This window comes from Apiospora hydei (assembly GCF_038363865.1).
Source record: "Apiospora hydei strain CBS 114990 chromosome Unknown utg000007l_segment0_segment0, whole genome shotgun sequence".
NCBI lineage: Eukaryota > Fungi > Ascomycota > Sordariomycetes > Amphisphaeriales > Apiosporaceae > Apiospora > Apiospora hydei.
Window position 1 is genome coordinate 779572 of NW_027117366.1, and position 18087 is coordinate 797658.

Consider the following 18087-nt stretch of genomic DNA (forward strand, 5'->3'; position numbering starts at 1 on the left):
TGTGTGAAGCTCCTGGCTCCATCCTCTCAACGATGTATGGTGGCCAGGCTTAGCCTCCTGCGTCTGTGACCCTCACGGCCAACCTTGGATCGCAGTGCAGAATCTCATTGGGCCGTGGAACCTCACAGGTGCCTTCCTGCTCCGCAAACATCTCGACCTCATCGCCCAGCAGCCCTAAGGCACGAGATACGGGAAGAAGAGAGCTAGCTTCAATGCATCGACGGAGTGAGGCTCTCAGTAACACTCTGTCCGACGTGACCTTCCTCGGGCATCAATGCTGCGATAGGCGGCAAGCTCGTGTGGTTTGAGAGAGTCGGTCCCTGTACTAGCAATTAGTGGAATCCGATTGCGCCAAAGCGCCAAAGCCAAAATGCGGTGGGTAAAGATGCGGCAAGTGGCTGTGGATCAAGCCCAAGAGCCAGAAGAGCGAGACTCTCGGCCGCCTGCGGCCTCGGCCAGAAGCAATGTGCAGTGCATGCTCACGGGAAGCCCGAGTGAGGAGGATGGAGTGTCTTCCGGATCGGCCACCTCTTGTGCAGCCAAGACGGCTTGCAGGCGGTCGTCGCAGCTTTGCTTTGCAGCCAGAATGGGCTGTGCTGCGAGGCGCAAGCTTCGGGGAGAGCCCCGCTCTACACTTCAGAGTCCAGACCGACTCCCCGCGAGGGACAGTTGACAACACAATAGACTGGAAACGACATGTCATACCGTCATATCTGACGAGGCCATAACAAGTTCTCGCTATTCCATGGACAATATGCATTGTCCGGGAAGTTGACAAAGCCCCGCCGAATCAAGTCTGCCTGCAGAATCGGTACGTTGTGACCAAATCACGAGGTCCGATGCCGAGGCAGACGCTGGCTTGGCTGCTTGTATCAACATCAAAGACAATGCCGGTATCCGGTATCTGTAAAACGTTCTCGCAATACCCCATATCCTCTATAACATAAGTATGGATCCCATAGAATATCATATTCGCCGTTTGTTGATCAGGTTAGCTGGCGCACATGGGCTCAAAAGCGAAGAGCACGCGAGCAGCGAGACTATCCCGTCGGCTCGATTTTCACCTACAGTCGCCGAGATGCTGCCCTGGCGGTAATCAATCGTCTCTCGTATCCCTTTGCACAACACGTCCACATCTGTAGAATAAGTGTATCGGGGAGTTTGAGCTTCGAGGCGTGCCAATAAGCCATAAAAGAAGTAATGGATACTTCGTTCCCTTAGAGAGAACAAAGTAGCATCAATCCGTGCGAACCCTGCCGTGTTGGCGGTGTCTGTGTCCTACACGGGGACTGCGGGATCCCAAATGTATTGAGAGGAGATGGAATGTTGCTACAAGATTATCATGGTATGTGACATGACAGTTCAACCCAAGCGGTTCACGAGCCTCACGTTGCTTAGGCAGCGATGACGTCTCTCATCGCGGCAGTTCAACGTGACACTACCTTGTGTAGCCAACGACCAAGACAAATGAACGTTCGCTCTTTTTTGCTCAAGTGCCATCTGCAATATGTCTGACTCCAGGCGTCAATAACTGACTGTATTGGCGAAGCCGGTAGCCAATGGTCTGCCTCGATGAAGCCTCGCTCCCGTTGATAGGCTGAAGGTATCCGTCCGCAAAAACCGCCATTGATGCCAAACCGGTATGCCTGCATTTTTGTCATTAGATGTCGTGCGATCCCGATGAGACCTTATACTTCATAGTGTCACATAGGCTGGGGCAAAACCTCCTTTTCATGGCCGTAAACTAAACGAGGTCTTAGCCTTGAGCCGGCAGATGCATGCTCACTCGCCTACTAACATGATGCTAAGCCTCGGTTCGAACATAGTTGAACTCGACCCAGTGTCCAGCAGCTCCCGCCTTCGGGCGAATTGTTAGCTCTTCAGCAATCATATCTATCATTCATGGAAATCTTCCCCGAGGTGTTCACCAGTCGTTCATTGCATAGCCAACACTTCAAACCCCATCCCGAGACTGGTATCACTGAAAGTGGTATCTGCTTCCCCGTGATTTGCCAAGAAGAAAGGAGTTCAGGGCCGGCTTTACAGGTATATATCGACCATCCTTTTTCTCCGAGTATTTTACAGGGTTATCCCCCGACAAAGTCCTAGTGAGACTCGTATAGATATAGTGGTGCAACCGCGATGTTCAGACATAATTATGGATACTATGGTATTCTCTTATAACAGGCAGTGTGACATACGCAAGACATCTGGCATATGCCCTGGGTGACAGGCAGATAAGCAGAGGTAGTTAAGCAGGCAAGTGTCGGGTCTATTGCTGCTGCCATGACAACGCTGAACCTTCCACGCACCTAAGAAAGGCCCTCGTATGATTGTATTGGTGCACACACAATCATTGGTGATCTAATATTCGAGGACAGCATCCATGCCAAACCCGCACTTTCAATTGCTACAAATGGTTGAGGTGTAATCCGTCTTCATCTCGTCATTTCGCGTGAAACAACAGTCCGTGACATGCAATGATATAGGCACTGCGCTCGATTAAACTTATGGTATATATAAGAACACTGCCATGTTCTGCGACCAATGTTCAGATACACGTCATCCGTGAGCACAGGCAATGACGTTATCGGCTTAGGCGACGGGCAGTAAGCAAGTAGATCCTCGTTGCTGCTTATTATGGATGCTGGCGACTGGGTACTGAGTGGCCTGCCTGTATGCATTATGACAGGTTGACAGCTGTCTGACTTTGAGACCTGCGCCTGTCTTGTTCACATCATCCGGTCCGCCCACTTCGGGGGACCGATTCGACAACATTGCGTGCATATTCAAAACTTTGCTTTCGAAATTTTCTGCGTACCAGGCATTTGCCCTTCTAGGAGAAAGTGTAGTAGAGGTTCGAGATAGTAATGTATATCTCCAGACAACCCCATATCGCTCCTACCCGCGTCGGGTCGTCATCTCATTTCTTCGAAAAATCATGCCCATGCATCATTCGGCCATGCAACAATCCCCCAACGCCATTTCATGCATGGTCTGTATGCAAGACCCCCTTATAAACGCCTGCCAATGTGGTATCTCAAGAAAATTAAGGAAATAAGACGACTAAAAACCCAGCTGACTGCTTTTTTTAATTAGCTTGTCGAAGCGGGCTGGAGAGTTGGTGTCGATAGTTGTGGTACGGGGGACCGTAAAACATCGGGCGATGATGACATAGGCCTCTTTTCCTCGTCTCCCAAGCGGATGGCTCCTTCGTTGTTCCGCCATTGTCGCAGCCTGTCGAAGGTTAGCTTTCCTGTCCTGCAGCATCGCAGTTTGGTCGAGGGATATGGGCCAAAGTATTTACCTTGAGGAGACCGGAGTCCACAGTTCGATGACGGCAACCGCCATTAGGAAGACGGCCAAGACACCAACGACCACCATGTCTGCGTACTGGCGCACCAAGTGATAGTGCTGTTTACCCCCGTGCTTCTGGCAAGGCATAAAGCGGTAGAGGCGTTGCGACCCAGCAACCTCCTCTTCGACTGTGGTGGGGTTGGGCTTCGAGACGAAGCCCGTCTCGGCGCGCACAGTGCTGGACTGCTCCATCTCGGGAATGGGACTCTGCGAGTCCGAGTCCGAGCCCGACCCCGCCGAGATTATAAACGAGGGTGGCAATGGCCGGTGCATTTCGATGGCCTCCGAGGAACTGATCTCGTTGGAGGGGGCAACGCGATAGTCTTCCAAATGATGGCGGAAAAAGTCCTTGATGCTCATGCGCTCTCCCATGGCGGCCTTGGAGTGGATGCGATGCAGCACATCCCTCAGCGACGTGGTGGGGTTCACAGAGGCCTTGTCGCTGAACACTGGTGTCGGCGCGCCAAGAGCCATGGCGTAGAGGCCAAGAGCGGAAAGCATAGTAGAGACCTTCATCTTGTTTGCTGCTGGCGGGGTGTTGGCCAAACGAAAATTGAGTTGTTCTTTGAACAGGACAGTAAGACAGAGTGGAAGCGATTCCCCAAAAAGACCGAGTGAGGTGCCACGAAGTGAGATTATAAGTAACCTCGACTCTTACGATGTGGGCAGCACGACAAACTAGGATACCCTTCTTATTGTCTTGGCGCTTTAGAAAGACCGTCTAGACCGATCGAGGCGTATGTTCTGAGCTGGAGCGTCCCGGAAGGGCGACTTGGCACTGGGGCTGATGCTGTGGAATGCGATTAGGGGTGGGTACAGCTGAAAGGAGGGAGAGCTCGGTGGGAGACAAGATTGACCATGGACATAGGCATGGAGAACCGCAGGAGGGGGAAAAAAGGGAGAGCAATTACCTGACTATAATATAGAGCAAGTGTAGTGCGAATGACTAGTTGTGTTGCGTCGATATACGATGGATGATGAATTGATTGCAGCGGCTGGCATATAAGGTTCTCAGCAGTTCCCGTCCCGGGATGGCTGAAATGTAAGGCAGGTATGTAATGTAGTGTAATGCAAATGTGCTCTTGACAGGCGAACCAACTGAATTGCGTTGGCGAGTCGTGGGCGGGAAGGAGGCGGTGATATGTAGTAAGAGATGGACGACTGATGGTGTTCTTCTGCCAGAGAAGTTCCCCCGAAAGTCTATTTCGAGATTGCCAAGATGCTCCGAGTGCCCACAGCACTGGTTCTTTGCAGTAAAGATCTCTGAAGGATCGGCCGGCCTGAGTCCCTCTGGTGGGCGTGGACAGGGTTGCGTGCTGCTGCGGACGAACAAGCCGTTGGGTAACACAGACAGGCTTGGGGCCAGTCGGATTGACGAGATGATACGCACGCAGGAACAAATAAGTTGAAGTCACCCAAGTATGTAGTTTAATTTCTGAGAGGGCAGAAGAGGAGGGAAGGAAGAATACCACAGCACGGCTCCCGTCCTGGACAGCAAACCCGCCCGGCGATATATATGCTATAAACATTTCACGTCGACGATCTAACTTTGACGGCAACTATAGACGTTGAAACGTCTGAATGTGTTCTCGTCGCAATGGGACCTTATGGAGTGCGTCTGTCTTGTCTCGAGTGGGTGGAGGAGTCAACTCATTCCACCCACACCCACCGAGCCAGGTTGCCTGTTGCCTGCCTGGAGGCGTTGGAGGGGGACCCTAGAACCTAGCAGCCTAGGTTGATGCTTGGTTGATGCATCAATACATATTGCTTGAATCCCTGCGCTAGTGCTACATCGATACCTACCAGTACCACTAGAAGCAGGTACGGCGAGAAGTGCGGTTCTGCACAACGGACATCATCCGCGAAGAAATATACGACTCATTAATATACCATCATGCTGCCCGCTGCCGTTCGTGGTATGCCTACCAGCGCTAACCGTGGAGACGAGAGGAGATCGTAGTTTGCGTCCTGATGACGGCCTTGGCGTTGTTGGCTTGGTTTCATCTGACACAACATGTTTATTCCTAAAGGTACCTCAGTAGGTTCTGTTGGTAGGTAGGTAATACGCCGTAAAACGCATAGCCCTTTGGCAGTGCAGGTATTTATCTATATTTGGTATTCATCGTCGCGCCTCGTTTGTACATAGTAGTAGAGAGCATGGGCATGATAAGCGTCGATCTGTTGCGATTGACCCAAACACCAATGCAGCGGCATGGAATGGAATACGACTCTACCCTAGAACTACTATCGCTCGGAGGAACCGCCAAGCCTCTCAGCTTCTCTCCCCCAGCATCTCATCATGCCAAGTAAACCGGTCGCCAATACCAACCAGAGGCTATCGCACGTGGAGATTTGCACACCTCGGGCATGCGCAGTCCAAGCTGAACGACCAGTCGTGCTGCTAACGAGCGAGTTGCTCCCTTCCGCAACAGACTATTGGCTGTCTCTTGGCTCCGCTGATCACTAAGCTGCTGCTCGCGCGTTCCTCGAGAGCTGAAGCAATGAGGCTAGACCGGTCCCGGCACTTACAGGTTGAAAAACAAAACAACTTCGAGGCGTCGGGTAACACGAATCGGAATTTTAGCATAATGGTTTCCATTCCCTCTTGATAGTTGATCCTCGAATGGTGCATAGCATGGGTACTAGGAGAAGCGCGACCCCCGAATACCGTACTAAGCACTAAGCAGCTAGACGTGATGTGATGTGTGCTGACAGGTATTCTGACTTGCCTCCAAAGCGGCATGATACCACAGGTAATAGATCTGCGCAGGGGAGGTTATAATGCCTCACTCTTTACCGGAGAAACACCACTTACGATTGCTCAATGCTAACCAGGTTGGAAGTCGTGTTGCATGCACAGATAAGCTTGTCCGCCTGCCAGGCCCAGTAGCAGGCCTTCCGTTTCAACTTCCAACATGGCAACTATCAAGCATCATCATGAGAGCAGTGGCCTGGTCAGCACTCCAGGCCAGGCCAGGCTGCGCCTGTTGTTTGAAACGGATGGTCAACATGCACTCTGACCTGTTAAAGCCAGGCTATTCCCGCGATGCCATCGTGAGGACAGCGTTAAAGTTACAGTTCTCAAACCACCCCACCACCACCGTCAACCCACCAGCTGCCGATCTCTCCCCACCACGCCGGGACTCGAAACGGCAATCTACGCGGGACGACTGCCAAGCCGTTACCAGTTACCCTGTTTCGTGATTTGCGGTGTTAGTCTCGCATCCTTTTGCTTTCTCCTATGTGTCAGTCAATGCTGGCGTGGAGAGCGAGAAATGCATGTATGTCTCGCTCTAGCCATAGCCGCAGCATAAGCTACATCAATGTAGGTATGTCTACGATCTACACGCATGTAGCAAGCAGAAATGACTGCGGCTCTTCACTACCCAAAATTTGCACTTCGATTCCAAGGCAGACGGGACGAACGGCTTGGCACTTACTACATCTTGTCGGCAAGGCCTCTGTTTCGACCGGCAAGGATAGAGTGGTATCGCTTCCGCCGACTGTGGAGTGGCCGTCTCGGTATTCTGGATTATGTGCCTGAGTGTAGACCGGGGCAACATGCTCCGACCTGGGCTATATTACGCCTACCGCGCCGGGCAATGCCTACTTTTCAACTTGGAGGAGTGGGCTGATCCAGGGTCTCGCAAAACCCAGTCGAGGAGAGGTTGAGTTGTGGCATGACCTCGTTGGCGGTACTGGAAACGCTGCGTAGCTGGCCCCTGGAGCTCGCAGCTTTTCACAGGTTCTCCGAAGGCACCGTGGGTTGCTTCAGCGCACTGCAGTAGGTCAAGCGCCGACTTACCCCAATTACCACCAGTGATCGTTCTACCCACTGCTACCCACTGCTCCATATCGCTTACAACTGGTTAATGCGTGGTGTCTTTCCAAACTGCGCCAGCGTCAGGACAGACTCAGGCATGTGGAATCCGAGGTGGTATTCGCATCTAAAGAAAGCAATAAGCTCAAATCCGGCACATCGAAGGTGCTTCAATTGCCCGAGTGCCTGGCGGGTCGCCTTAGGCACATGTACCTATCAATCATACCTAAATTCCATGTGGGCCCGGCATTAGGGGCACTAGCAGCGTCGGGAAAAGGGCTCCAGAGGCACCGACAGGCGCTAAAGGCCAACTGCCCATCAAAAGAACAGAGTTCTGGGTTCTGCTGCTTCACCCCATCCCATCACTCAGGCCACTTCAGAGATCAGCGCGACAAGGCTGACGCACACACTGGCCCGCCCGGTTCCGAGCTTTCCCCAGTTGAACCTTCTCCAGCTCTTGTCGGGTTCGGAACCCTCGGGAGTCCAGTGGTTCCTTCGTTGGTTCGATTGTCTCCTCTATCTGTCGTGTCGTTCCAAACCATGGCCGGCACTGGCATGCGCCAATCCGTAGTAGGACCCTACTCGACCCTGACGCCTGCCGCTGTCTTGCCCTTGGACCACCTCACCACCTCACCGCGCTCGTCGCGCTCCCATCTGGCCCCCGAGGACGCCTTCAATGCAGCCTCGCCCCCGCGTCGCTCGGGCGGCTTCGACCACAGCAGCAATAATAATAACAACAACATGAGTCTCTTGCGCGACACCGTGGCCGCCGCCGGATCCGGCGATGTGCGGCCGTCTCGGCACCAGAGTCCAAGTTCGGCAGCCGGAGCCGGAGCAGGCGACGGAAGCGCAACTGGAAGAAGATCCTCTGGGTCAAGCAGTCGTACCCGGACAACTACACGGACCAGACCACCTTCCTGGACAGCCTGCAGCGCAACCCGCGCCTCCAGCCGTACGAGTTCTGGCCGCTGGTGGCCGACACCACCGTCATCGTCCAGCAGGTGTGCTCCGTCACCATCTTCGTCGTCTGCTTCGTGGGCATCTTCACGGAGCGCGTGTCGCCCGTCGCCGTCGTGGGCTGGGGCAGCTTCGCGACCTTTGTCGGCTGGGCCGTGTGGGACTGGTGGGTCGGCCAGGAGGGCGAGGACGAGGTCCTGCAGCGCCAGAACAGCCACCGCAGCCGCGGCGCCTGGCAGCCCCGGCAGGACGGCGGCAGCGCCAACTCGACCACGGCGCCCACCACGCCGTCGGCCGCGAGCTCCGTCACGAACCTGGGGTCTACGGAACGGACAACCTCGCAGGGCAACCTCATAGCCATGCGCAGCCAGCATGGCGGGTCTGTCACATCCTTGCATTCTAACGTATCACATACCAGTCGTCTCCTGGATCCCCAGGACGGCTTGAGACACCGTCCATCATCGCCTCTTCGCAGAGGGCGTGCGACCCTCCGCCTGAGCACCATCAAGTCTGCGTCGTTGATCTACTTCACTATTCTGGGCTTATCACCCATACTCAAATCACTTACCCGCTCGACCTCGCCTGACAGTATCTGGGCCATGTCGTTCCTATTGCTTGCCATCAATATCTTCTTCTTTGACTACTCGGGCGGCGTGGGCGTCAAATTCCCAGCCTCGCTATCTACCAATGCCGCATTGATGGCATCGACCGTGTTGGCCTCTCGTCTCCCGTCGACCGGCCAAGTTTTCAGCTTGACGCTATTCAGCATCGAGGTGTTCGGCTTGTTCCCCGTCTTCAGGCGATACGCGCGGCATCGTAGCTGGCGTTATCACGTTACACTTACGGTGCTGCTCACGGTTGGGGCTGGTGGAGGTATGGGCCTTATTCTTGGCGAGGGAGAGATGGAGTATGGCCTTGGAAGAGCGGGCTCCTAGGCGTGTTAGTCAGGGCATTCATCGTCATCGTCGCCATGGGCGCATCGAGTTGGTGGCTCATAGGGCTGCAAAAGTACAAGAACGCCATGAATGGACCATGGGATCAAGCGCGCCCTATCATCATCAGTCGGCGTCAATGGGAGTATGACTAGCTAGTGAAGCGCTATATATAGATATAATTCAAGACAACAATTTACCTCTGTTATATTCACTATCCAAGCCTCCGCCGAATACTAGGGGCCTTGGTGTCTTCTCTGTGCTAACCCTTGCCGATCTGGTGCGTGTTGCACTCCATCTCTCTGGTCTCGACTTGACAAAGAACTGGCGTTGGACCAAAACACCGACCGATCCGTGACCCCTTTGTTTATAACCAGCACCCAAAGAAGCCTTACGTCATGTGCCGATAAATTGTAACGGGGGGATGGGTAGCGAGGTCTTGTTGTCCGGCGTTACTACACCCAACAATACTCTGTAGTACCTCGGGTTCTTTCATCATGAATCTCACAGCCCAGGGAAGGGTCTTTGCCAGACTCGCTTGCAGACCCTCCGCGCATAGGGCAAACTTATTCATACGAAGGCGCATTAAAGAAATGAACGACAATCGCCACGGCAGCGTGTGGTGTGCTCTTGGTGTATATATAAATGCCATGTATGCAACACCAATACGCAGATGGCAACAGTACGGGCTGCTGAGTTATATTTCGTCCCAAATATCGTACCTCTCCGTATCATTTCTATACAAAATACTATTAATATCTTCTTCCTTCCTTCTATGCTCCTCTATTTCTGATCCATCGCGTTAAAATGATATTACAACGAGCCGTGGCTGCTGATTTCCCGGCGAAACTGCACATTCCTGATATCACCAGAGCCAGCAACAACCGGCCTCGATTACCGTGCCCGAAAAATAGGCGGAAACAGAGGGTATCCTTCAAACGAAGTAGGCTTCGAAACAACTGGCATGGGCTTACGGAATGCTATCAAGACAGCCTGGCAGCGCCACCCGCAGAAAAAGTGAAAAAGACAGACGACGGCGACGACGAACGAAGGAGCTTCGATAACAGAACAATAGGCCAACATTCTCTCAGTACTACTTCTATTACTATGCGGTCCACAGAGCCGCCAGTCATCACACAGCTGGAACAACGTCATCTCGCAAGCAACGCCCAGGGAAAGTGATTGTCACTACTATACCGCTTCGCCTGAAGCGCACATGGATTTACCACCTTGTTTTTCGCAAGTTCGGCCAGGAGGAACAGAACCAAATCCCCCCTTTGCCCCGCGCTGGAGACGCCCAAGTCCACGATCCAGACCGAGGACCTCCTCTTCTTCGGCATCGGCAGCCAGTTCGACGATAAGGCGTCCTCGCCCCGGCGACTGTCGTTCGTAACGACTTCGACCCACAGCCAGCATAGCTGTGTCTCTTCTACCAGGTGCTTATCGCTTGGCCCAAACGTTTGTTCGCCAGTCGACACTGCCACTAGCACGATGGCCAATAGGGAAACGCCTTTCCTTGACGGGTATCAAGAAGACGACGAAGACGAAGAATTTGATGCTTATGAAAGCGAAGAGAGGTTCGTTTCACTGGACAACGGAGAAGACCTGTCTCGTCTGTCTCTCTTGCGCGACAAAAAGCCGCTCGAACTCAATCCTACCACCTGTATGTCGAAATCCGGTTCCTACCGTTGTAGCCTCCCAAGACCCTGGCGTCGACCATGCGTCGAGTCTTGGCAGGAGTATGGAATCTGTTGAGATGGAAAATATGTGGCGGGTTATGCGTGAGCAGTAGCCATCGTTTTCGTCACCATGGACAGCAGAAACAACAGGGTGGGGAGAAGAAGCTCCAATAAGTGCGCAGACTTATATATTTGACTTGATCCCGTAGTGTTTAAAAGTAAACAGCATTCTTATCTATTCCTGACCGTACCTACTTGAGGAAATCCGTCGCTAGCCATGAACCCGTATCCATCTACTTTTACATACCTGCCTAAGCAACAACAATAAGAAAAACAATGTAGCTGGTCGGCCGAGCCCCTTAATTTCCAATCAAGGGCTCTTACTTTGCCCCACCTTGCCATTTCGCCTCATCCAGACGGAGTCTCGCTCGCAGCTCGGCTCGGAACCCTCGAGGGTCGTCCCGCGAGCCCTGTCCCAAGATCACGGAGCAAGTTCCCCAGACTCTCGACCAGCGGCGGTAGGGGCTCCGAACGTACCGGGTAGTTCTCGCGAAAAACATTCCGCGCGATATCGAGCACCATACCCGGGTTGGACAGCGACTCAGCACCTCCTCCACCTTCGGCCGCCGAACCTAAGCCCGTGGATAATCCCGGTATGCCCTTATCGAGCTGCAGGAACGCGCGTGTCTCGCGGCTCTCGTCGCCATCCAGCAAGACGTATTTCGTGGGCGGCGGGGGCGGCATGATGGCTGATGTCGCCGCTGTGGAGGAGGATGTGGAGGAGGTTGCGGGAGCAGCAGAATAACTAGCTCCAACCCCGTCCTGTTGCTGTTGCTGGCCCTGCGTATAATACGAGCATGATAGCAGGCCGTATACCCAGAGCGTCAAGGAGGCGAAGTAGACTGCGATAGCATGAAAACCGCGCAGCGAGGCCGGCGGTAGGGCCCTGGCATGCCGGAACACCTGTCCCGCGTGCCAGACGGCGTGGCGGGCATCGCGGCTGCCGGCCCAGGGGTCCTCGAGGGCCATGGCGGCGTGGCGGGCCTCGTCCTCGCCGTATTTCCCGGCGAACCGCTGCAGGTCGTCCGGGTGCACGTGCAGTATCATCATGAAGAGCTCCACGAGGATATAGAGCTGCGTAGTTGTAGTCGTGTCCCTGGTTGAGGCCCTCCTACTGCCACTGCCGCTCGCGGCGGTGATGGGTAGGCTACTGACAAGCGTGGAGAACTCGTTGATATCACGATAGAGCTCCTGGTACATTGAGGTGAGCCAGAGACGGTGTGTAGCATTGCGAGACGAGTGCATCGTTGAGTGCAGCCGCGGCGCAGCAGCAGTGCCGTGTCCGTAAAACCTGACCGCCTCCCTGTACGAGGCTATTTGGCCCCAGAAGCCGTAAAGCGCAGCTGCATAGCAAAGTTCCACATCGATAAAGTCTTCGAACTCCTCGAGGATCGTCATACAATTCATAATGTCAGAGATTCGAGGAACGGTAGTATCGGCCGCGAGAGGCTTCTTTCGAAGGTACATATTCCGCCATGCCTCAGCACTCGATGCTCTCCAGAGATCACGAGACGCAGGCAGGCTGAAACAGAGTTCTGTGTACGTCATCAACGGATTCTTCTGCAGCGCGATTGATGCTTGGACGTCGTGAAAGAACAAGTGAAGAACGAGTCTATAACAGTATTAATAAACCGTTATAGGCTGTGGCATGGCCAAGATGCGCGCCACTCACCTCTTGTACGACTCTCTTTTGATGAACTTGCGCCACTTGGATTCAAGGAGCTCTGGGGTGTCCGATGGAGTTGGAACCAATGCAGGCGTGTCTGCAGGGGCCGAGAAAGTTCCAGCTCGGCGCAACATCTAGTCAGTGTGAGCAAGACAAGGACTGTCGGTAAAGGGGTTACCACGGAGACAAACCGTCATCACCGGCTGGAGAAAACTCTCGGCAATTTCCATCTTGCGTTTAAAGCCACTCCATAAGCCGATATCAAGGATTTGCATGAATGCTTGCAGGCATTGCAGATCCCGCGTATATGCATTTCGCGATTCGAACTGACCAATGTGAGCTTGCGTTTAAGGCTAGGGTTGCTACCTTGCAAAACGTACGAGTATAGATAGGGACGTCCTCACAACTTCTTGAAGCGCGAGTCCGAATTGCCATATGGAAGGCACGGCAATGAAGCCCGCTCCACTAGCAACCAACATTGCCAATAACTCGGGCATAGCTGTAGAAGGGTCCAATGAAGCAGCGTGGATCCAGTTATCCGTCTCATACTCATCATGGACAAAATGGGTTTGGAGAAGATAGTTGAGTAAATCTAGCGAGGGAAATGAGGGAACCTTGCCCGGGCTCTTGTCTGAATGACGTCTTGGGTCAGCATTTACTATTCCGGTGCGGAAAAAAAGGAGGGGAATCTCAGTCAGGAGTTGACTTTCTTCAGCGAGTTGATTATCCTGAAGGGGGTTCTTACGCTGTGCTAGCACAATGGCGAAGAGGCGGTCTCGGTCCGCAAGTCCCATCTTCAAGCGTTTGGAGCTTGATGCCAAGATCTTCTCATAGGCAGGTGACCCGGCTATACTCTCTTCATTGACTGCAATACTCTCAGATTCCCGAAGAGCATTGTCTCTCGACTTTGGCTCCCAGAGCCAGGGAGATCGTTTGAAGGCGGCATGACCTCTCGATGGATCTCTCGGTAGCCGCGCGTGCCTAGCTACCGAAGCCGCCGACGAAGACTGGGGGCTCGGACCTTGAATGTCGACTTGCGGTATTGTGTAGCTATCGAAGTTTAGGTCCCACGAGGTAAAGTCCATATCTTGGAAGAAGTTGTTGTGCGTGGGATTGTAGAAGAACATATCGTCGGCGGCCGGGTTCATAATGTGGTGGCTGGCAGCATCCTCGTAGTGTGGGAGGTATGTCGGGGCTCCAACATGCAGCGTGTCTGCTTGAACTTCCTCCATCTGCGGATACGGGACCCCATGCTGCACATTCGGCCTAGACGACCCCATATAGTGCTGCATGGGCACGTTGTTATTAGCCTCAATAGGCTCTTGATCTGCTTGCGATAAATTGTTGGTGGACTCGGGACTATCTGCAATGGAGCCGTCTCCCCTAGCTGTTCAGTCAATGATTGGTCAGCATATGTCGACCAAAGACGGGTTAATACCACATCCCACAGACGGGTCAGTGTATCAGGGATCGTACCTTCACTGGGGGTTCCGTAGGTCAATGTTTTTCTCGTGGCCGTCTGGCAGACCAAGCTCTTGCTTCGACATCGGCCACACGGTTTCTGATCGTCGCATTTCGCCTTGCTCGCGGCGCAGTTCAGGCAGGCCTCGGCCGCCCGATCGCTTCTTCGAATTACCGGCCTTCCCTGTGCTTGGTCATCGCGGTCGTGTGTCGTCTCGTGCCGCGTCAGGAGATCACTACCAAGACGTACGTGTCGTCAGTATCCTCTTCCGCCATCTATTACCAAGATTGTGTGTGTGTGTGTGTGTGTGTCGTTGGGAGAGTGTTTGGGGATGGATGGCTTAGCACATACGCTCGGTTGAACCTCTTGGGACATCTTGAGCACTGGTAAGGCCTCGCGTTCTCGTCTGGCGCACATAGTTAGACCGACCGACCATGGACGCGCCAATTGGTAGTGGAGGTACGAGACTAACGCGATCGAAGATGTCTCGTCAAGTGGTCAGCTCTAGAAGGACGCGCACACAGTCAGCTTTGTCACGAAGACGACGCGGGTGGGGGGAGGGCGCGCGAAGAGGTGTCCGGAACCTTTCATATACGCGCTTGCAGATATGACAAACGTGCGCCGGGACTGAAGGGGATGCGTCGTCGGCGATCTTGATGCGCTTGGCTCCTCGTCCCGACGACGGCGGCGGCGGGCGCAGTTCCTCTTGCGGGGAGGAAGAGGCCGGGAGGAAAGTACTGAGAAGCAGGTCCGGGCCGGCAGCGTCGCAAAGTATATCAATGCCGTTCTGCGGCTCGCTCATGGTCGACCGGCGATGGCAGCAGAGCTCGAGAGGCCCTGCGCAGGTTCCGGAATTGATACTGTTAGGGATTGAAGGATGAAGAGTGAAGATGCGCGTCGGGCCATGTGGAGGCGGGGCCCGGAAATAGGTTGTTCGCGAGGCTTCCCGGCTAATGACGTGGGGAAGGTCCAGCCAAAGTCTCGCAAAAGTCTAGCAGAGTCTGGGGTAAAACAAGTAATGCACCATCGACTCGTCCCCAATTGGTCAGCCACTCGATGCCAATGCGGGATATCTCGACAGCGTCGGTTAGTGCCTGATCTGGTCATTGGTCAGTGGCTCATGTGGTTTGGAGAATACCCGCCCGATCAAGTGCTTAGTCAGTAAGCATGCATGATGTACCAACACCGGCACCTGGAAGTTGGATCAGTGAAGTAAAGAAAGATGTAGGTATCGCGATTTGTCTTAGTGCTAGCTAATGCGGTCGCATGACCCTATTTCTATTTGGCAGCTTCTCAATGCTCTCTCTACGTTGACGTGTATCATTTCCGCCACAGAGCCGGTATATAGCCGGAAACGTTCCATCTCCTTCCTGTAGGCTTGTCCGCTTACGTTGGTTGTCCGGAGCTGAAGCCGAGCGATCAACGATCCGAGTCTTAGTTCCTGAGCCAGCGCCCAATCACGGCTCAAGCCCTCGCTCTCGACGAGTCACAGTCCGCCTCCAAAAGACAATCAAGCGATTGGCGGCTTCTCATTCGCCAGCCAGCCCAGGCCACGATGTGCAACATGTGTGATAAGTGACTAGCGCGTGGGGGAGGGCAGAGAGCTGGCAATAGGCCCCAATACGCACGTGGGAAGCAGGCCGTGCCGTATGCGACCCCCGTGGATTGCAGAATCTGCAAGACTTGATCTGGGGAACTAAATGTACATAGAGATGTATGTATATGTCAACTCTTATTTGTCTATGTATAGAGAGCCCGTCTTCGGATAGCTGCCACGGCCCTCCTTGGCCAAGGCCTGCCATTCGAATTTCGGCGTTCCCGCGCCCTCTTTCGATACTTGACAGGATGTGGAACGACAGGGACTGCCGACCTGCCGCGAGCCGTAACTTGTCGAGCTAGCTCCATGGACCCCGGTTCGACGGGCGTGCCTCAAGCTGAGATGTCATGTATCATTCAAAGTCACTCGGATGAGGCCCGAAACCTTCACTGCCTGGGGCAAGATGATATGGGGTCATGATGGAACCACCTTGATCCCTGAAGAGCCGGACCATAATAGCGTACATAATAGTAAGCAGTGCGTTTTCGTTTTTACCTGCTCCCAACCTCCGTTCGTTTCAAAGGAGAATTGACTTGCAAGTATGCGAATTCAACCAGCAGTCGGCGAAGAACCCTCCGCTTTCTGTATCGCAATATGCAGTCATTTGCAACTTCAAATCTGTGTTGGAAGACAGTGTCGGGCTTACTGCTTTCTGTGTAAAGGGAAAGAAGCCCGTAATACACGAGGCTGACCCGGAAGCACCGGAAGTCTTGCCATGTCAACTTGAGGAGAACAGTAGCGTTTTAAAAAGAACAACATCGAGGAAGAAGAGAAGATATTGATGATCAAAAATGAAGCAGTAACACCTATAGTTGGCCAGGTCACGATCAAGAAGGCCAGACTGCTACTCATCCATAAAACATATTTAACCACGTGGCGTACAACTAGTCGCAGCGCTCAAAGAATAATGTTTCTGTTTGCTGACTTAACGATGATAGCCATGTACAGAGTGGCAACTCTATGCTGATGCAGACCATTAGAATTATAGCTCCGTATCTGATATCCCAGGCACCACACACACACACATTGTAAGTGCTGCCAGTGCTGCCAGACCACTTGCCGAGGAGCAAGAGGTTTAGATGACCTCCGCGTTGGACCTTGGTGACGACCTCAATCTACCATCCTGCGACGAAGGGCTCCCGTGCTTCCATTATCTCTGAGTTGGCCAATTGCACAGAAACGCCCGTTTTCCCCCTGCCAACTCAGTACAAGCTCCATAACCATAATCGAATAACAAATGCGTGGTGTCCCCAAACGCCCCTTCCCTATATGCCCGGAACTAAGACGACAATGAGAAAACCGGTATGGGTGCAGATATATGGCAATGGTATTGGTTCATAGACCATACTGAAATGAGATCAGTCCCGATGAACGCTTTATGGCGGTAGCGTGGGGAAGTTGGGCTTAATACCTCTCACAGCCGCTCTTGTCTCAATAGCATGGGGTGCCATCGTTGGGACAGGCTCTTCCGCGGAGAACCCAAGTGCCGCATTTCGGACACTGGATACTGGGGGCCTGTGGTCTTGACTTAGCATCTATCCATGAGGTTATTCGCCGAGAAAGGGGAGGTGCCATACTGTTCCGCTGTCGCCGCTGACGGGACGCTCGACCGCTTCACTCTTGGAGTCGACGGGGTAGCTTGGGATGGCTTGACAACACATGTCTATGGTTGGCGGCGAGGTGGGCGAGGTATAGAGAAGTAGCTGTGGTGTGGAAGAAAAGGTTGAGGATATCTTAGGTGGGCGATGATAGAAGGGAAGGCACCGATGAACTATGACGAAGAGAAGAGGCGTGGAGAATGGTGATGGGTAAGGCTGTCTTGACGAAGGAAGCAGACCGTATTTATAAGTGTATGCTCTACCCATTAGCCTAGTCGTTCCCCCGGGGTACAAGACCAGAGAACAAGAGAGAAATGAATTAAGGGGGAGGGGGAGAAAGTCGAGCTAGATCGCCAGAAGGTTTCCGTACCGGTAACGGCTTGTATGCTTTTCTTCCTGCCGCTTCATGGCACCCGAGGGGACTTGATTGGGCTGTACCTATCCGATATGCGATATGAGAGAGGGCATATGTCAAAAGTAGTATGGGACCACGTCACGGAAGGCTGGCCACAGGCTCGACAACGATTGTGCTGCTGGAGCAGGAAGAAACAATACCTACATCATGGGTGCCAAACCATCCGGGCGAAAGTCCGAACGACTGACCAGTGAGTAGTACATTGGATGGGGGATGGGGGATGGGGACGGAGACGGAGACAGCAGAGAGTACGAAAGAGAGAGTGAGGGTGAGAGGGAGGAAGGCCACTGCAGTGGGGTTGTTGTAACAGGTGAGCATTTCGCAATTAGGGACGATCGCACGATAGATTCGGATACCATTCCGCCTTTACCAAGGAAAAAATGGCACACTGGTTTGCTGCTTGAGTTGGGAGTTACATGGCGCTATTCATTAGCCAGGACTCGAGTGCCGGGTACCAACGACCGACCACTAGACCCTCCACCATGGCGATGCTCGGAGACTTTTTATTTTTATTTTTTATTCTTATAAGAGCACTAGAAGGGCG

General features: G+C 53.4%; 3 protein-coding genes across 3 annotated transcripts; 1 reads left to right on the forward strand and 2 right to left on the reverse strand.

Moving 5' to 3' along the window:
• Positions 1-3095: 3095 nt before the first annotated feature.
• Positions 3096-3873, reverse strand: PG997_009321 (uncharacterized protein; the record flags this gene model as incomplete). Its single annotated transcript, XM_066813636.1, has 2 exons — positions 3096-3237; positions 3308-3873. The coding sequence occupies 2 exons, from the start codon at positions 3871-3873 to the stop codon at positions 3096-3098; spliced, it is 708 nt and encodes a 235-aa protein (XP_066665598.1).
• A 3844-nt stretch (positions 3874-7717) lies between these two features.
• PG997_009322 (uncharacterized protein) lies at positions 7718-9221 on the forward strand (the record flags this gene model as incomplete). Its single annotated transcript, XM_066813637.1, is given in 3 exon segments — positions 7718-7922; positions 7985-9041; positions 9059-9221. 3 exon segments carry the CDS (start codon positions 7718-7720, stop codon positions 9219-9221), a joined length of 1425 nt encoding a protein of 474 aa, XP_066665599.1.
• A 1932-nt stretch (positions 9222-11153) lies between these two features.
• Positions 11154-14735, reverse strand: PG997_009323 (uncharacterized protein; the record flags this gene model as incomplete). The annotated part of the gene is made up of 7 exons (XM_066813638.1): positions 11154-12417; positions 12478-12605; positions 12663-12797; positions 12852-13858; positions 13948-14168; positions 14285-14339; positions 14456-14735. The coding sequence occupies 7 exons, from the start codon at positions 14733-14735 to the stop codon at positions 11154-11156; spliced, it is 3090 nt and encodes a 1029-aa protein (XP_066665600.1).
• Positions 14736-18087: the final 3352 nt, after the last annotated feature.